The sequence below is a fragment of the Triturus cristatus genome, chromosome 1_2 (assembly GCF_964204655.1).
Source record: "Triturus cristatus chromosome 1_2, aTriCri1.1, whole genome shotgun sequence".
In the NCBI taxonomy this organism is placed as follows: Eukaryota; Metazoa; Chordata; class Amphibia; order Caudata; family Salamandridae; genus Triturus; species Triturus cristatus.
The window spans coordinates 271,630,536-271,651,029 of NC_140580.1; the positions used below are offsets into that span (position 1 = coordinate 271,630,536).

General features: G+C 49.1%; 1 protein-coding gene across 7 annotated transcripts in view; it reads left to right on the top strand.

The window, feature by feature from the left end:
- Positions 1–1,614: 1,614 nt before the first annotated feature.
- PIK3AP1 (phosphoinositide-3-kinase adaptor protein 1) overlaps positions 1,615–20,494 on the top strand; it is a 1,621,635-nt gene continuing 1,602,755 nt past the window's right edge. For 2 of the 7 annotated variants that reach the window (XM_085603660.1, XM_085603664.1), the window contains exons 1-2: positions 16,427–16,576; positions 17,299–17,993. In XM_085603660.1, coding sequence (XP_085459786.1) covers positions 17,981–17,993 — 13 coding nt within the window. In that variant the 5' untranslated portion in view covers positions 16,427–16,576; positions 17,299–17,980. Of the gene's footprint in view, positions 1,774–16,426; positions 16,585–17,028; positions 17,114–17,298; positions 17,994–20,494 lie in introns of those variants that run through there. The other 5 variants (XM_085603661.1, XM_085603667.1, XM_085603662.1 and 2 more) reach the window with 5 other exon arrangements.

A 20,494-nucleotide genomic window follows, 5' to 3' on the forward strand; every position in this document is an offset into this window, starting at 1 on the left:
CCTCGGCCTGCCCCTCCCTACAGCGCTGGCTAAGAGCCGGCAAATGCAAAATAAAACAATGCAAAAACATTGTTTTTTTACAATTGCTGGTTCTGAGCCAGACAGTGGGGCGATACTCCTCCGCCATTGCTGAGGAGCTTCCGCTACGCCTACTGGATCCTCAATAAGTGGCGGCCACCTATTGACGGGTTGGGCTCTACATTGCCTGACCCTCTGTGACCCCCCCACCCTCCCATCGCCCCTTTCTAGGGGAGGTGACTGGTCCCCCTTGAGACACCCAGAGCCGTGATCCAGTTCTTTTCTTCTCTCTGGCCCGACTGCAGTGGACGTACATATCCTTACCTATCTGCTGCTGCCACAGTTGTTAGTTATTATCTTTTTCTTTGGGTGGTTTATTTCTGGATTTAATGCACTGTCTGCTTATTATGTTGTTGTGGAACTATATATCTCTTCCGTGATGCTCCTGAGCTAGAAATACTGACACCTTGTATAGGTTCAATATAATGTCCATCTAAGATGTGTTGATGGCTGTATGATGCTACATTGTGTATTGTTCCCATATGTGCCATCTTGTAGTGTACCACACTGAGCAAGTTCTAAATAAAAAATGTTTTTGAAAAAGTAAGATCCATCAGTGATTTTTCCTGTCATGGATATATGGCCCCAAAGGGACCCGTTTCAATGTCCGTTTCTAATTACTTCCGGGTCTGAGTCCCAGAGGGAACCGCCCCACTTAAAGCCCTGAGTAGCGCTATGCATACAGTGTTGTTGCCCAGTGGCATATAGCCTTAGACCATGCTCTCACTCACTACCTTTACTTACTATTTTTGTGTGGCAGATAACTTTAGAACTTCAAGCCCAACTCTTGAGTTGATAGTATGACGAGGACAGAACGAGGTGTCAATGTTTTTATCTTTTTGTTATGGGACTGACATAGTGAATTTCACTGCTCAAGTTCCCTTTTACCTCAAATATTGCCTGCAGCAAGCACAGATGTATGCAATCACACACCCCTCAAGACAATACATATGTCATGTGTTAAAAAGTTCAGAGTTGCCGCGATTTGAAAATGTGAGCCACTTTTTAGGTCGAGCCTGAGCCAGTGCGTATGCGCTGCGAGGCTTCTTGTAATCACTCAAAACTTTTCTGTGTGGGTCTGACTCCCCCCACGCATTTGGTTGGCTGTTGCCTGTGTCAATTTGAAATAGGAGGCTGCAAATGGGTAAAAGCGGGCGCATATCCCACCTTTTTGGCAAATGTTCACTCCCACAGCGTTTTGCTTGCCGGAGCGAGCAGCGGCGCGCATGGCAGTACCCAACACAATTTTTGAGATTTAGCTTCCATTATCATTACTAATCGAAAATTCTTTTCTTGAACACTGTACTCTAACTTTGTATGCACAAGAGTAATCATTAATAATTTTGCGCGCTTAATCGCTCACTCGCACATTTCGCCAAACATACCTAAGTGGGTTAATGCTACAGCTGCATAAATCAGTTTGCCGAAGGATAGCATGTCGTGGAAACCACTACATAGAGGAAGCAGAGATCACACATGGCGTGGCGTCCAAGGTGAGAAGAAAGTGTGGTGTAAAAAAAAAAAGCCTCGGGCCACGCCTGCCGATGGATTGCAGAAGTGCCGTGTGTCGGCTCCGTTAACCGTTTCACTCTTGATGCAGGGCGACCCTTGGCTGAGAGACATTACCTGCCGTCGCGCGCCGAAACGAGCCCACGCACTGGGGGTGCCCGTGGAGGAGAACACGCTTTTCATTTGGTAATTGTTTATTCGTTTGTGTATTTTATGCTTTTCAGTTACGCTATCTCCTTATTCTGTGCGTGTTTAATTAAGGCTCATGTTACCACCCAGAATGGGGTGAGGGATCCCACCCCTGCTTGCACTAGGGTCCATGGCACCGCTTTCACGCAGTGCACCTCTACATTATGTAGCAGGCGAGCCAGTGGCGGGTTGTGCTTATGTCACCAGGGCTGTACGTTGTACTGGATCCGGGGCTCGCTCTCCCTGCTCTGCCGATTAGGACGCGAGTTTCCCGGAGGTTTCAGCTTCCCACGCACACGAGGCAGCCAGCCCTGCATGGCGCAGCCTCGCAGTTTCAGCTTTCAAACACCATTGGCGTCTTTCACTGATGCTTTTAAAGGAATTAAAAAAACCTCACAGAAAGAACAGCGAGATAGATCAGCCTCACTTCAGCCCAGCCAAGAAAATTTGTCTTCGCTGCCTGTGGGGCAATATGCTGTGTTTACTTTCTCTTTTCTAGTTTAGGGTCAGAGGAGACATGTTGTATGCGGTGCATGTGTGGTATTGGCCTGTTAGCTGTTCTCTGGCCTAAGACTGCCACTAAGAAGGCTTTTTAGAGCTGTGGGCTGACTAGTACCACATGGAATTCGGCTGCACCTGGAAGTAAATGCTCGGCAGCAAGGTTGTTTGGTCTTGAGGGTTCTAGCTGTATGCTATTGTGGCACTGTTTAGTTAGTTATGCAGTATAAAATGCTTGGGAGATGGTTTGGGCTGTTAGTGACAGGAAAATAAGAGCTAATGGATTGCCATCTGCCTATGTTGAACAGGCCTAGATCAATCAATCAATCAATCACTGCATTTGTAAAGCGCGCTACATACCCGAGAGGGTCTCAAGGCGCTGGGGAGGGGGGGTGCTACTGGTCGAAGAGCCAGGTCTTGAGGAGTCTTCTGAAGGCCAGCAGGTCCTGGGTCTGTCGTAGGATTGTGGGGAGAGTGTTCCAGGTCTTGGTGGCGAGGTAGGAGAAGGATCTGCCGCCGGCAGTGGTTTTTCGGATGCGGGGGACTGTGGCGAGGGCGAGGTTGGCTGAGCGGAGGCTTCGGGTGGGGGTGTGGAAGCTGAGTCGGTTGTTGAGGTAGGTGGGTCCGGTGTTGTGCAGTGCTTTGTGTGCGTGGATCAGGAGCTTGAAGGTGATCCTTTTGTTGACGGGGAGCCAGTGCAGGCCTCTCAGGTGGAGTGTGATGTGGCTGCGGCGGGGGACGTCGAGGATGAGTCGGGCCGAGGCGTTCTGGATGCGTTGGAGTCGTCTCAGGAGCTTGTTTGTAGTTCCTGAGTAGAGGGCGTTCCCGTAGTCGAGTCTGTTGGTGATGAGGGCCTGGGTAACGGTTTTTCTCGTGTCGAGGGGGATCCATTTGAAGATCCTGCGGAGCATACGGAGGGTGTTGAAGCAGGACGCAGAGACGGCGTTGACTTGCCTGGTCATGGAGAGAGTGGAGTCGAGGATGACCCCCAGGTTGCGTGCGTGGTCCGTGGGTTCCGGGGCTTTGCCTAGTGACGTGGGCCACCAAGAGTCGTCCCAGGCTGATGGGGTGGGTCCGAGAATGAGGACCTCCGTCTTTTCTGAGTTCAGCTTCAGTCTGCTGTCCTTCATCCAGTTGGCTACGGCCTTCATTCCTCTGTGGAGGTTAGCTTCGGCAGTGTGGAGAGCTTCGGTGAGGGATATGATCAGCTGGGTGTCGTCGGCGTAGGAGATGATGTTGAGGTTGTGATGTCATGCGACGTGGGCGAGGTGGGCCATGTAGATATTGAACAGCGTCGGGCTGAGGGAGGATCCCTGTGGGACGCCGCAGATGATCTCGGTGGTTTCGGAGCGGAAGGGTGGGAGGCAGACGCTCTGGGTTCTGCCGGAGAGGAAGGATGTGGTCCAGGCCAGGGCCTTCTCTTGGATACCGGCGTCATGGAGACGTGCTGATAGGGTGCGGTGGCAGACCATGTCAAAGGCTGCTGATAGGTCCAGGAGGATGAGGGCGGCTGTTTCTCCTTTGCCCATCAGGGTCCGGATGTCGTCAGTGGCGGCGATGAGGGCGGTCTCGGTGCTGTGGTTGCTGCGAAAACCGGATTGGGAAGGGTCCAGGATATTGTTAACTTCGAGGTAGCGGGTCAGCTGTTTGTTGACAATCTTCTCGGTCACTTTTGCCGGGAAAGGGAGCAGGGAGATGGGCCGGAAGTTCTTGAGGTCCTTGGGGTCCGCCTTGGGCTTCTTCAGAAGGGCGTTGATCTCGGCGTGCTTCCAGCTTTCTGGAAAGGTTGCTGTCTCGAAGGAACAGTTGATTGTTTTCCGGAGGTGGGGCGCGATGGTTGCCCTGGCTTTGTTGAAGACGTGGTGAGGGCAGGGGTCTGATGGGGATCTGGAGTGGATGGAGTTCATGGTTTTGATGGTGTCTTCGTCGCTGACGCTGGACCAGACGGTCAGGCGACTGGTGCGAGTGGTAGTCGCAGGGGTGGTGCACTCGGTGGTGGGTGCGGGGGGGTCGGAGTTGAAGCTGTCGTGGATGTCGGTGATCTTGCGGTGGAAGAAAGTGGCCAGGGAGTCGCACAGGTCTTGAGATGGCGGGATGTCGTTGGTGTTGGAGCTGGGGTTGGAGAGTTCTTTCACGATGCTGAAGAGCTCTTTGGTGTTGTGTGCGTTGTTGTCTAGGCGGTCCTTGAAGGCCGTCTTCTTGGCGGTCCTGATGAGTTGGTGGTGCCTGCGGGTGGCGCTCTTGAGGGCTGTGTGGTTGTCTGGTGTTCGGTCGTGGAGCCATTTCTTCTCCAGCTTCCGACAGGTGTGCTTGGAGATCCGGAGGTCCTCGGTGAACCAGGCGGCTTTCTTGTTGATGTGGTTGGTTGTAGAGGTCTTGAGAGGGGCGAGGGTGTTGGCGCAGTCGTTGATCCACTGTGTGAGGTTGGTCGCGGCGGTGTCTGGGTCGGTGGGTGGTCTCAGGGCGAGGGCGGTAGTCAGTTGGTCCTCGGTGACCTTGCCCCAGCAGCGGCGTAGTAGCTGTTGGATGCGGTGGTGTGTGGTGGGTTTTCTGAAGGTGAAGTGGACGCATCTGTGGTCGGTCCAGTGAGGTTCGGGGGTGTGGTTGAAGGAGACGTGGGGGCTTGCGGAGAAGATGGGGTCGAGCGTGTGTCCAGCGGCGTGGGTAGGTGTCGTTACGAGCTGTTTGAGTCCGAGGTTGGCGAGGTTGTCGATCAGGGCGGTGGAGTTGGCGTCGTTGTTGTTCTCGAGGTGGAAGTTCAGGTCCCCGAGGAGGATGTAGTCCGTCGAAGCAAGGGCCTGGGTGCTGATGAGGTCGACGATGGTGTCACTGAACTGTGGGCGGGTTCCGGGAGGTCTGTAGATGAGAGTTCCTCTGAGGGTGGTGTTGGGGTCGGTGTGGATCTGGAAGTGCATGTGCTCGGCGGTGGTGCGGGTGTCATCGGTGTTGGTCGAGATTTTGATGGAGTCTTTGTGGATGATGGCGATTCCTCCTCTCACTCCGTTGGTGCGATCTCTGCGGGAGATCTTGTAGCCCTGTGGGATGGCTATGGCGATGTCTGGTGCTGAGGTGGCGTTCAGCCAGGTCTCCGTCAGGAAGGCGACGTCGGGGGCGGTGGAGTCTAGGAGGTCCCAGAGTTCGATGGCGTGCTTGCGAGCGGAGCGGGTGTTGAGGAGAATGCAGCGGAGGTGGTTGGGTTCTCTGGCTGGTGGTGTGGAGGGTTGGATGCTGGTGAATCTGCAGTTCCGGCAGGTGAAAGGCCCCTGGGTGCGTTTCGGGGTGGCCCGGTAGCAGGGGTGGTCTCGCCTGGTGTTGAGTGCGTGGAGGGTGCTTGCGTCGTAGTGCAGTCTGGTGTTGCGGGGAGTGTGGGGTCCAGGGGTTCTGGCGCTGGGTGCGGTCCAGGCGCAGACGGGCTTGCCTTAGGCGCGCATTCGGCGCGCCAGCGGCGCTTTTGCTGCGCGGCCGCTTCGCGGCCTCCATATGAGGACAGAGGGAGGGAGGAGCAGCTGGGAGGTGGGAGCTGGGCGGCCAATGGGAGTGAAGGGGGCGGGGCTGCAGGGGCTCAGCGGCGAGGGAAAACCTGGGGAAAAAAACGGCGGGAAAAGACGGCGGGAGAGGGACAACAGAGCACAGGGGTACAGAAAGCAAAACACAGGGGCACAGAATGAAAAAAACAAAGTGGCACAGAAAGCCAAGCGCAGGGGTACAGAATAATAAAAGGGAGCGAGCAGTCAGGCGGCAAAAGCGGCAACGGAGGTTCAACCCACAGATGGCTGTGTGGTGGATGGGGGGAGCGACCTGCCTGGTGACGGGGTCAAAGGTCGCTCTCTACCACCGCTTCGCAGCCTCCATATGAGGGCAGAGGGAGGGAGGAGCAGCTGGGAGGTGGGAGCGGGGCGGCCAATGGGAGTGAAGGGGGCGGGGCCGCAGGGGCTCAGCGGCGGGGGAAACCCAGGGAAAACCTGGGGAAAAAACGGCGGGAAAAGACGGCGGGAGAGGGACAACAGAGCACAGGTGTACAGAAAGCAAAACACAGGGGCACAGAATGAAAAAAACAAAGTGGCACAGAAAGCAAAGCGCAGGGGTACAGAATAAAAAAGGGAGCGAGCAGTCAGGCAGCAAAAGCTGCTACGGAGGGTCAACCCACAGGTTGCTGCGTGGCGGAAGGGGGGAGTGACCTGCCTGGTGACACGTATCTGTGCTGATGAGAGAGTGGCATGCTGCCAGTAGGTTTTGCTTTGGCGTAGTGGACATTGCAGTTTGTGGCTGGCAGGGACTGATTGATTTGGCAGGGTGTGCGGCGAGCATGAAGGGGCTCTGATCAAAAATGGGGCACAGAGGAGTTTGTTACTGAGAAATGTGCTGGCAAAGGATGCAGGTCCAAATTCACCCATCGATCACTGCTTAGTGTATCACCACAAAAGATGCTAAAAAAGACATAGCTACCAAGGGTTCAGATTGTTTATGTGTGACATTTTCTTGGTTTCAGTGTACTGGTTATTCAAGTTTAGTGCTCGGCTGCAGCAACAATTCTAGCTGGCTAGAGACTCTAATTAAAGGGCAGGGACATCTTAAGGATTTTGGGGGCCCTGGGCCAAACATATTTTGGGGGCCCCTGTTCAGAACAGCTTTGAGTTTATGATCCAATTTGAGCCCCTGTTTCCCACGCAGTTTCCGCTTCCTCAGCTGCATTAGCGATCCAGTTTGCAACATAGGCATTAGCCTATATATTCCTGATGCAAACAGACGCTTGCAGCTGACAACAGTAGTATTTAGTGTTTCCTGCCCTGCTACTAGGTTTTTAATACTTTTTAAATTGTATATTGTGGCTGAATTACTCTGTGCTGTTTAACAATTTCCTCTACCTACGCGCACTTGCACTTTACTTGATTCTGCTTGCCTGCACCTCCTTAGCTGCTCCGATTCGCATCTCGCTTTTTCTCCAGTCCTGGTCCGTCGTGGCTGATACGCCGATTGTGCGGAGGGCTGGGGCTACTATCGGGCTCCTCCCTTCCGCCCTAGCAGTTTCCGCTTCCTCAGCTGCGTTAGCGGTCCAGTTTCATCAAAGGCATTAGCCTATATATTCCCGATGCAAACGGACGTGTGCCTTCGGCGCGCCGCTGGTGTGCCAAAGGCAAGGCCCTCTGCGCCCTTCAGCATTCCGGAGGCGTCTGGCTCTGACCATGCTACCCAGTTCCCCTCCGGTGAGTTTCTTCCACTACATTACAATAGGGAAAAACCACTTAGCCTTAGGTGGCTACCTTTATGTCAGTGTACAGCCGCTGATCCGAGCTTGGAGGTAGACTTTCGATTTAATAAGTGCAACTGGTCTCTCCTCCAGCCCAGGAAACTCGCACCCAAGATCCTCCCATGCAACAATAAGTGTAAAAACAATAAGAAAACAGAGGACTTACAGGCCACCCTTTTAAATTGTCGTTCTATGCAAATGCATGAACCACACATTTATGACCTACTTTTAGACGAACAGCCTGATCTTTTATTTCTCACTGAGACCTGGCTGTCTGTAGCCTCCAACCCTACTATCACTTTGGCCATCCCTACGGGTTATATAACCCTTAGGAGAGACCGACAAAGTCGGAAGGGGGGCGGTGTCACCATAATTTACAATTAAAAACTAAACTGCTCTCCCATACCAATGGAAAACATTGAGGGTGCAGAGTCCTTAGGCTTCTGCTGTACCTTATCCCACCATCATAGCATAGCTGTTTTTATGATTTATAGACCTCTCGGTGCAATTGGAAATGTTATTACTACACTTAATACAGCCACCACCTCCCTGGCCTTAAAATACAACAACTGCCTTATTCTGGGAGATTTAATTATGTATATGGACAATGGAAAAGACCCTCAAACAATTTCCTTGTTTAGGACGCTGCAGGCCTGCAACATGTTTCCATCTATTTCTTCGGCCACCCATGAGAAGGGCCATACCCTAGACCAAATCTTTCACAACTTTGACATATAAGCAAGCCTACCTCTTCCCATTACCTGATCTGACCACCTCCTATTAAAATGTGTCATTCCCAACTCTGCCACAGCCCCTCGGGCTAACACAGGGCAGAGGGTCCCTAATTACAGGACGTTCCATAAAATATCCATCCCGATGTTAGCAGATGCCCTCGGTTGTTCCTCACCGGAGCTGTCTGGCTGCCCCGACTCAGACACCCTCTCAATAGAGTCATGGCTCCTTACCAACATTGGTACAGTGGTACTGGTTGTTTCCCGCTCCTCAAAGAGGCCGACCTCACCAGCTCCATGGTTTAACGGTTCCCTCAGATGTAGCAAAAGAAATTGTAGAAAAATGGAACGGAAATGGTGTAACTCCTATCTACCTGAGGACAGGAAGGTGTATAAAGATACCTTAAAAGCTCATTACATTCTTGTGAAGGCAACCAAGAAAAACTTCTTTAAAACCAAAATAGAAGAGGAGGAGGAGCCAAGATGGCGACTGGGACGGCAGCGTAGGCTCCCGGCTCCGTGAACCTCCACATCCCGCACAGATATCCTGCATGAGATCCTTAGCCTGCGCTACATGCCCGTGTTGGTGGTTGAGAGCGGCAACCGATCGTGTGATTCTGAAGTTTCTGGCGGCGGTACCGCCGGAGAAATGTACATTTGAAGTTTGCGGCCTGTCCAACCCTGGAACCGGGACCTCGGGTGGACAACATGGCCGGGCGACAGTTCAACAACAGCGGCCATTGGTGACTGGGTGGAGTCGGAATACCGGAGCGGCGCGAATATTGGCCTGAATTTCGCTGTGGTCGTTCCTACCACTGAGCGTAGCGGAACGAGCGCATGCCCGAGGTGGCAATTCCAGGATTCTTCGGTGATTGCCTGAGCCCTCGCCAGTGAACTGCTCGGACGCGGCCTGTAACTCGTCCCGATTTACGCGGGCTGCTCCCGGGTTTTCGCGGGCACTGGTCCAGGGGGAGGATGATTGTAACCTGTGATCCCACACTGGATACATATTTTGCCTGCCCCCGGAACCCTGTTTGCAGTGACATGGAACTTGATGCGCTTGTGCCTGAGTCCCGGTCCCAATCTGGGGTGGAACTACCCTGCGGCCATCTTGATAGGATGGAGTCTATCATCCTCTACACTGGGTCTCAGCAAGATTGGGAGTGTGTGGCTAAGAGGAGCGTAGCGGAGCGGGCGCAGGGGGCTGTGCTGGGGTACGGTGACCTTCTCGAAGTTCTCGGTGCCCTCCATTCCACCCTGGTTCACGGCGCCCGGGTATTGGGGAGAAAGCTTGATGGTATTGGGTCAGCGTCGGAACAGTTGCGATCTGCCTGTCCCCAGGTACACAAGGATTTGTTTCACTTCACACAGGAGGAAAGTGTCGTGGCTGCCTCTGTGAATAAGGGAAAGCTGGAAACTTCGGACAATGTGGCAGCGTGTGGTCGGCTGGCCGTGGGTTTGGTCGGTTCCGGAGGTTTTAGATTTGAGCAGAAGGTTGTGACTTTGTCCCACGCGCGGCCTCCGGCGACCCAGGCAATATTCACGCAACGGTCGCCTGCTCTGGCTGATTCCTCCTTCCTGGACCTTGTGTGCGGCGCATGTCCTGGGGCAGTACTGGGAAAGATGATCCTCCATGATGATGACTGTGTTGGTATTCAGAGACGTCCACCCTACATGTGTGTGTCGCTTCCTGGTCTTTTTCGGACGCTCCTCTTCCTCGTAACATTGGACATGACAATGGGTCGATGGGTATGCATTGGTGGATTCGCAAAGAGTGGCCAAGGATAAGGCTGATCCTTCAGAGGTTGTCATTTAATAGGCGGGCGGGCTCGGGGGTTGCGTGCTCTCACGGCATAACTAATAGTGTAGTGGGTGAATAATGCTCCCCATTTCTCTTTGACATGGTCGATTTTTTGTTGTTTACTGTTTGCTTTGGGGAGGAATACATTGTGCGGGAGGGAGAAGCCGGGGGCATGTTTGAAGGCCCTCCTCCAGTTTATTAATACTCTCTCCCTTTCCCCGTTAGGTGGGGTTTCCTTTCTTTCTCCTTTTTCTCTGTTTCTTCTATATTTCGGGTCTGGTTCTGGGGCGACAGGCACACTGCTGGGGGGGGGGCGGTAGTCATCTGCAGAGGTGCAGGGTGGGGGGCTGGGGGAGGGGATTTTTTTTTTTTTTTTGTTTGTTTTTTTTTTAGTTTTTTACTTTGTTTCTATGGCCTCCTTTTTCTTCTCTTATCCTTCTTTGTCTTTCTTTTCTGGGGTCAGTACGGTAGGTTTCCTTCGTTGTCAATCACTGCTTTTTCATCTGTGCCTCAATTTCCGTGGTATTTTCTGGGTCTTACGGCAGGGGACTGCAGGCGCAAACGGCTCGTGATATTCCTCCACATCCTGAACCTCCTGTTTCAGCGCCATTGACTTGATAGATTGCTGTTTATTGTTGACGTTCACTATTCTGCCTGCCATTTTTCGCTGCTGGGAACTTGTTTGGCACCTGATCCTTCTATCCTTTATTATAAAATGAAAACCTTTTATATCCTGGTTTCCCACTTGGGCTGTTCAGTGGACAAGAGTATACTAGCATGGAGAATCTGCTCCCCGAGGTGCTGCATGTGATTAAAATGTGCTTGCTGTTACTCTAACTGCTTAGCGGCCGGCCCCGGGGGTTGTAGGCCCATACTTGTCTTTGGTTGAAATGTCAATAAAGGTTTTAAAAAAAAAAAAAAAAAAAAAAATAGAAAATGCCCAAAATAAGAGTAAGGAAATCTTTAGCATAGTTAAATCCTTTACCGTCCCGAAAGCAGGCACAAAGGAAGGGCCATGTACGGAAGAATGGTCTAAGCAAATAGCTCAATTCTTCCACAAAAAGATCTCCGTGATCCAACAAGCCTTCAGTAACATTCCAGAGGAAGAACTGACCTTCTACCTTAGTTCCAATAGCAAATTTCACCTCTTGGTCCTCCATCTTTACTAGTTTTCCCTGAGTTTTAGCTTGAAGAGTCACTGACCCTTCTCCAAACTATTAAGTCTGGCTCTCCTACCGACCCATGTCCAGCGAATATCCTGAACCTATTAGCTCCAACCATAAACCCCACGGTAAACCAGCTCTTTAATGCTTCCCTCTCCTCAGGCACCATGCCGAAATTATGGAAGAATGCTAAGATTCTTCCACTGATGAAAAAGGCTAACGCCAAACTGACGGACCCTGCCAACTACAGGCCAATCTTCCTGCCCTCTCCAAAGTTTTAGAAAAGCATGTAAACAAGGCCCTCCAAAAACACATTGATGATGGGAAGCTCCTTCATGAGTCCCAATACGGTTTTAGGGCTAACTACAGTACGGAGTCCGCTCTCCTGGATGTGATTGAATTTCTCAAGGGTAAGCTGGACCAGGTAGGCAAGGCTGTTCTGATAGGGCTCGATCTGTCGGCGGCCTTCGATACGGTCCCACATGAGAGGCTCCTGGAGAGACTTGCTAACATCGACCTGGGAGGGCGCCTTAACATGGATGTCATCCTTCTTGGCAAATAGATCACAGGACATCTGGCTCCCACCTTTCTCATCCCCGGTTCCGGCCATGAATGTAGGTGTCACTCAGGGCTCCATTCTCAGTCCTACCCTTTTTAATATATATCTATCCCCCCTTGCATTTCTGGTAGAGGAAGAGAGCGTCACAATTGGTTCCTATACTGATGACACTCAGCTGATTTTTACATGTGAAAAAGGAACCGACTTTGACAGTGCAATGATTAGGTCTTGCCTCACAAAGGTTTTTAACTGGCTTAAGATCAATCAGCTGAAGTGCAATCCTGACAAAACTGAAGAAATCCAGAAATGCCCGACTGGAGCTCTTGGTGGCCAAAATATCTGCTGCCCCCCCCCCCCCCGCCCCCGGAAAAGGAGAAAGTCAAAAACGTAGGAATTGTCATAGACAAGACACTCTCCATGCGCTTTCCAATCCAAAATCTAACTGAAGCTTGCTTTGGCATACTCCGGATGCTAATAAAATTCCTGCCACTGTTACCGCATGAAAGTAGAAAGATCGTGGTGCAGGCTCTGGTGACATCAAAGCTTGACTATGTCAACAGCTTGTACCTCGGTCCTCCCAAAGCCCTTATCCAGCGCCTACAAGTAGTAAAAAACGTGACCAGAGCCATCCTAAGACCTAAACCCAGATCTAGTATGAACCCTATTCTTAAGTCTCTACACTGGCTCCGCATAAAAGAACGGATCAACTTCAAAGCGATGACCATCTTCTTTAAAGCTTTCCACAGCTTAGGAGCCGGCTACCTAAATAAGCGAGTTAATCACTGCACAACATCTAGACTCCTAAGATCTTCCAATGCCTACCTGGCCATCGTGCCTAATATATGCCGTGCCCGCACTGGAGGCAGATCCCTCTGCTTTCTAGGCGCAAAATTGTGGAATAGACTCTCTGAGTCTCTGAGACTAACCACAGACCTACTCTCTTTCAGGAAGAACTTAAAAACCTGGCTTTTTAATAACTGATGGGTCTTTTACGCATGTTTTCCTCCCGCTGTCATGTGCTAAGACACTCTAGTCTGAGTGGCTGCGTGCTTTATTAAATACATTATTTCATTTAATTTCATTAGGTCCCTGACAGTGCAAAGGAACACTCGTCCAAATTCTAAGGGCCTTATTTATGAGGCCTTGTTTCACTTTTATGCCGCCGGTGCGTCACTTTTTGTGACGCACCGGCAGTGAAAACAAGCATTGGCTTAGCCAATAGGTCTCGCTTTTGGGATCTTATAAGGGTTTAGCCATGCAACAGTTGCATAACTAAACAATTATAAGGTCCCAAAAGCGAGACCTATTGGCTATGCCAATGCTTGTTTTAACTGCTGCAATCTATTGAAGCCTCACAGAGAACATCAAAGCGGCCGCGAAGGTGATCGCGATCAAACATCAAAGCGGCTGTGCGGCCGCAGAAGTGAAAGTAATCTCGGTAAAGCGCGAAGCGCGAAGCGCGCGCTCGCGCACATGCACTGTAGCTCTAGGCTGGCCTGGTAGCACTTTTTGGAGCCCTCACAAAATGTCTCGCCAGACCAGCGCATGCGCTGGGTCAGGCGAGACCTAAAAATGTGCCATGTTGCGCCCTATTTACAAAGTGACCCATCTAGGCAGATGCGTCACTTTGTAAAGCCCTGCACCACATTATACCTGTGCCAGGTATAATGTATGCAGGGTGGGTGTTCCCCCGCAAAAAGCCTCGTAGAAGTGGCACATTGAAATCTATGAGAACTCAGTGCGCCACTTCTAGGAGGCCATTGCGTCAATATCTAACACCTGCCTCACAGCAGGTGTAAGACTGATGCAGGCCCTTTCACATGGGGCTTGCCCCATGAGAAAGGACACATTGCTGGACTTGCGTCTATTTTCAGACACACCCCAGCAATGCATCACTTTTGCGCCTACAGATACTTCATAAGAAGTGACGCATCCCTGTTTTCACACAGCGATGCATCACTTCTCATAAATAAGGCCCTAAATGTGTTTACATCTAATATTCAGGGATAGGTATGTGTGTTTTCAATATTGTAACACAGCAGCAGCACACCAATATTACTGCAAATAATCTCTGTGACGCCGTCCCATTTCTTATGTGTTAGGCCTTGTTTTGATCTAAAAGAAACTTTTTTTCTGTATACTGCATGAAACATAAACACAACATTTCTCAGCAAAATGGCTGTACTAGACTATCACACATCAGGCACATAAAACATAAATTAAAGGAAAACTGTATTTAAAACAATCCGTTTGAGAAATAATCAAGGTCATTAGGGCAAAACTCTGGAGAACGGAGCTGACTTTGTCAGGGGGCCCCCTGAAAGGCTGGGGCCCTGGGCCAGAGCCCACTTTGCCCATGCATTAAAACGTCTCTGTTAAAGGGTCAAGTCAGTGTGGCAGCAGGCAGGATGTTTTCATTTCAAATTCCTGCGAGCACGGGCCCCCATGAATTGCTGCTGTCGCCTGGGCGGTGCATACCCGACAGAATTAAATAAATTAAGGACAAGTCATGTCCTCCTCACCTCCTCGAATTCCTGGGGGTTATGTCCACTCACGGTGAGAACAGGCGCTGAGTCTAAGTAAGTTTAAAAGGCACACGGGCACCACAGCTCTGAACTCAGCTTGCCACATCACAAGCTCTCACCCTGACTGGTACTACTGCAGAGAACATCATCATCTACCACTATGCCGTCCTGTCCTCTCCTGAACAGCAAGTGACTCCTGCACACCACAACTCTAAGCAGCAGTGCAGCATGTCTGCAGTGAGTGTGATGCCACTGACTGCAGTTGAAGCAAAGCGGCAGACTGAGGCAACCGGCCAGTCAAAGACATGATAGAGAGAAATTGGAGTTATTGTGTAGTGTTAGTTTTTAATAAACTCACTATAAAGAAGAGCAGGGTGGGGTGGGTCATATGCCCGCTGCAAAGAATGAGAACCATAATGTCACAGATATTTATTTAATGTGATAGCTCAGGGGGTTACTGCTTTTGTCACAGATATCCTTTTCTTACTTGTGGTTTTTAGCTGCACTTGGCACTGAGGTGGATGGGGTGGGATGCTGTGCTTAGAAATAATGTATGGGTTTGTTTAAAAGCAGCTGTTGTAGAGTTACTTGGACGTCCCTCAGTTTTCAACCAAAATAAAATGCTGTTAACTGGGGAGAGGATGTGGCCTAACGGCTAGGCGGTCAACCTCAAAGCTGGGGAACTGGGTTCGAGTCTCGGGGGACGCTCAGCATCCTGTGATTCTGGGCAAATCACGTAATCTGCCCGTGCCGAACAAAAAATAAAATTAATGTGTTTGTAACACAACTGTTTACAAAAGGTGCACGTAGTTCCTGTAATTCAACTACCCGAGTCTACCAATGCTTCCTATTTGAGAATATAATCAACTATGCATGCTTTCTCAAATGTGAATTCGGCAGCGCCCACCTTTTTGTAGTAAAATATTTGGAGCGTGTTTTTCTTTTTATCTTACAGATGTGTCTGAAGATGTTACCTATTTTGTAAGAGTTGTGCTGGATGCCATTATGAATGCCTAGAAGAACTGAATTTTTAGTCCATTTATCACAGAAATAGTGCTGAAAATTGCACCAAAAAGATGCCAATTTGTAAAAAATGTCTTCACGGGGAGAGGAACCCCCCCCCCCCCGAACCCCCCCCTTCTTGCCGTCGGGCTCGCTCACTGCGCTCGCTTGCATACGTTGATTCGTTCTGCATACGCCTCACCAGTTTAAAATTCCACCAGCCGCCACTGCATACATGCAAGGAGATTTAACAGTGAGCTGAACAACCCCCCCCATCCCCCCCGGGAGTACCATGGAAGACTAAAAATATGTTTTTCCACCATATGAGAAAGGTTACTGGTCTTACAGATGTCTAAAGTGTGACACCAGAAGTTACAAACAACAGGTAAAGAAAAGTACTTGTAATATTAGAAAAAATAATACTTTTAATTCCACTTCTTCTCAATAAGCATTGCAAGAACAAGAAAACTAGAAGACATTTTTTATGTTAATTCTTTTTTTAATAGAACAAAAATACTTATAACTTTTTTTATAATAACTTTTCAACATGCTGCACAGCAGCCATCCTGCTTTACAGCATAGCTTAAATACATTGGCAAAGCCAATAGCTCTGGCTAAACCCTTATAAGGTTCCAAAGGCGAGACTTATTGGCTATGCCAATGCTTGTTTTCACTACTCGTTCTGTTAAATCGGAGCCACTTTTATTTTAGAGCCTGGACCTATGTTAAGTTATGTCCCAACTCCCAATCAGACGGCGAGTGGGTCCAATTAGACCCAATGACACCTTGGGATTTGAATCTCCTCTTTCGTAACCTCGGTTTTACAGGAATGAAAGAAACGAAAAGGGGAACAAGGCAGTAAAGTTATATACAGTAGGACCAGCAGCTACAAAAGAAGACCGACCGAACGAATACGTGTATGAAGCCTGTCTCTGGACACGGCTAGGCTGTCTAACAGAAGTGGACCGTGTTAGTGACTCTTTTGCTTTCCTCCACGGTTGTATTTTAAATGACACGAATTCAGTTCAGTTTACAGGCGGTTTAAGCTCTGGCAGCGCGCCAGTTTCCTGGACGGGTGACGCAACGAAGACCAATAATGCAAGTGCACTGCTCCACGCCCCCTGCCTCGCACTACGACACCTCACGGGCTACTTGTTGCCTACAAGTGCGGGCTCGGAGTCTTGGACTGGTAAAAACTTATCGTTCACAAGCTGACAAACGAGGGAATGTGTACCTGTTATTTAGCGGCGTGGTATCCCTGCTTCGTGTTTTGGTAATAAAGTGAGCACGGCCAGCGCTCGTATTATAATTTTGTATTGCTAATATTAAGATAGAGATTGTGAAAATACAATTAGCGTGTGTAGTTAATATTTGTTTCACGCACATAGATGTATCTTTAAGGGGTTTGAAGGTGTAGATGTATAGCTTGATTTTATGTCGATGCATAATAACGCTGGAGATGATACGTGTGTCTCTCTCTTCACAAAAGCTGCTGAATATTGAATTATTGCGAAATTAATTGTTTATTTCCATTCAGAGCTTGCTTTGTGCGCAAAAGTAAAGACTAGTGTGGGTTGAGTTACTCGGATCATGCGTCAGTCACATTTCACTGGGACGTAAATCCCTGCAGCCACAGGCGATCCAACTCAGAGTGGTTTCCAACTGCTGGAAAGTGTACTTTGCTGCGTGTTGTATTGTTTTAGTGCCCGCTAACTCGAAGCCACTGTGACCACGAGCTTTGCTTATTTATCTACCTGTTTATTCTACTTGAATGTGTTCTCTTCGGCTGCACAGCGTGGTAACGCCTATTGTAAGTAATATTATTGTATAACTAAAATATTACTGAAAGAACCTGGTTATAGACCGTTAAAAATACTTGCAAACTTTTCGTATGCTGCCATAAAGAATGTAACTAGAGACTCGCTATCAAGTTGCGTTTTTGTGTATGAGTTGAATACATGTAGGAGGTCACAGTGATTTCTTGTGTACCTGCAGATGCAGCCGGTGCAACCTGCGCGGAATGTGGCCAGTTTGTGATTACCGGTTTGGCGCGAGCTGCGGTGCCGGCTGCGCGGAATGCGCGGCGCTATGACAGCTATTCCAAGACCGCAGAAAGTGGAAGTGCGCCGTGCTCTTTGTCACGCCACGGACTCCCTGAGCTCATTCTGAGAGTGTCGGAGAGGGCATGGGGAGGAAATGACGAGAGGAGGGAGACCGTCTCGCCGCTGTTGTGTGTGTGCTGCCCAGCAGTCTCACCCATAATTCACTGCTGTGGAAGGAGGCTCGGGGGCCCCTGGCTGTCCCTGGTCACCAAACACCCTTTCGGACGCCTGTTTGTACCGACTTCTGCTTATCCGGACCCTTGTTTATCCAGCGCCACTGTCGTGAGACGTCCGTGGCAATAAGTGACAACTTGGACCGGCCACACCTGGCGGGCCATTGCAAGATACCCGGCGTTTCTTTTGCAAAGGGAGTGTGAGATACATTTCGGCACGGGAAGGAGACAGCTGGACATAGGCAAGGAGGGCCTGAAACGTGATCACAAATGGGTGTTCTTTAACCCAGCAGAACATTACCAAAGGAAGGGACGCGCACCTTGAACGGCATGAGAAGAAGCCAAAGCCGCCTGGAGTGGGGCTCCCACATCGAAGGGCCAGTCTAAGATTGTAAGGAGGGGATGGCAGTCGCAGGTATGTGTGCTCTTGTTTTTCGTTACTTGCGGAGTGTTTCTTTCCCCACTTCCTCTTTGCTGTTTCCCTGTGAGCTAAACGAGAACTGGTATACTAACTTGACCAAGGACGTGGAGCCTGTTCTGTTAATAAGTACAGCCCAGGCACGCACGTTCAGCCACACAGAGAGGACGCATGCACGGTATTTACTTCCTTGAAGGCTTCTTCTTCCAAAGCACTTGGTAGACAGTTGGGGGAACAGCATGTCCTTTGTTTTTGTTCATGAATAAAGAAGCCGCAATGTAGATTATTAAACCCTTGCAGAGAAACTCTTTCTGTATATTCAGTTTATTTGAAAGCAGTTCCAGAACCCACTTGTCTGTTGCACGCCTCTAATATAATTCCCCATATTGATAACGACATAGTCCCACCTTCAATATTTCCAAATCAGATTTGTGTTCACAGATTACACACTTTTTGTTTATAAAGGTTCCCTCTTGTTGATCTCTTATTTGTGCTTTAAAGCGCCCTAAAATGGTGTTTGACACTTTTTGTTTTGGTTTATTTCATGCTCCTTTAGCCTCTCTGCAGTACTTCCGTACAGTGAATAATGTCAGTGTGTCTCTGAATGGATATTCCTGAAATATAACTTGTTGGATTTACCTCAGAACCGTAATACAAGTGCTAAGATAGAGGCATTTGTCCACACCTCCTATCCCTTTAACTCAGCATTCTTCTGTTGTCAAATCCTTGTTTGACAATACTGCTGGATACGTTGTCAAGGAGACACACAGGCGTAAGGTTTGTCTATGGGGTAATAGGATACCTCCTTTTTGCAATAGTATACACTTTTTATTTGTACAGAGATCTAAACTCAATTGTTTGTTTAGTTGCGAAGAAACAAGAGGTGGCGTAGAAGCGATACCATGGGGCATATAGCAAGCAAAGACAACGAGCCCTCATCTCGTTTGCTATATTTGGGATGCAGTTGTGCCCTTACTCATCTGGACCCCAGTGCCACTGAACCTTCCGATTATTTATAGATAGGTATCGGTAAACAAGGAGATGACCACCTTAGAAGACCACAGGCCAGATCATACCAGGGCTAGCTGCATCCCCACATTCTCCTAACACAATGAAAAAGACATTAGGTGAGGCTCTCAAAGGCACGCACCATAATGAAACATGTTCACATGTAGTTAAAGTAAGACAGTGATAGGCTTCACGGCGCAAACAGGCAGACACATGCAGACTATACACATAGGTACTCCACACATCCCGGGACTCATGTACGCAAATCTAAATCACACACCTGCACTTTTGGATGGGTGCTAATTGGCCCCATACCACTTGTCATGCCTTCACTTAGTCCAGTAGTTTTCATAGGGCTCGTATTGCATGCTTTGGTGCTTGATGTTAATAGCAAGACTACAAGTCCCAGAACGCGAAGTTATGTTGACAAATAAAAACTGAGCAGCCTGACAGTGTCACATATGAGCTGTAACCCTGCCATGGTTTGAAGGTATACTACACATATGACTTAGTGTTACCTGAACTCCATGCCTACACAAAGATTTATCACGGAAAGAACAGATGAAAAATTTACATTTCGTGTTTTGATTGTGACGTTTTGACTTGCCTTTTGTACTGCTGCTTTCAAGGGAATACCGGAGTGTTTACAATTTGCAACAGAGAAAATTGACTTTTTAAATTCTTTGACTATTCTGGGCCATCAAACGTTTGGAAAAACATACGTTTGCTTACGTTTTGAAGCAGACAGTTGTCCTCTGCATTACATCTTTATAATGGTGCGTGTGAGATGTGTGTTAGTGTTCAAGCACTGGAGCACAAGGATAGTGAAAACTGAGGACGCACGCAGACTGCTACTGCTTGGGAAATCCTTTTCTGTGAATGCTCTTTCCTAAAGATGTGTTTTCAAATCTAACAAATCAATGAAACTAACGATTTCCCAGCTTGCGACAAGGTAATCTGCATTTTATTAAAGACAAAGAGGCAGAGGCTGTACGCTTCATTGCTTTACTTGCATAGTCCCACCAGCAATCTACCTCAACTCTGAGGCACTATCAGGTCGCTATCTGCACCTACCTGGAGGAAAAACACCCTTTTCTTCTTTTGATTTCTCGACTGAAATTCTGCAAATAGACAGCTCCAGAAGAGCCAAGGACAGATTGACATCTGATGAGAATGTAAACAGAGGCAAGCTCAAACAGGTGAAGGTTATAAACACGTCAACACAATGCAGCAGTCGATAGGAGACTAAAGAACACAGCCCGGAAGCTGAAGTTCAGGTAACAGTCAAGACCATATGCCTGTAGAGCCAGAAAAGCAGAGACAAAGTCATCAGACAAGGAAGAAACGTGTAGAATTAAGAGGTAAAGCTGTAGAAGACATATTTCAGCTAGAGAGAAAAGCATGGATAAGCCACATTGCAATCATTGTATATTAGGACACAGATGTAGTGCAAATACCTTATCAAACAATAGGAGGGGCAGAGAGGAATC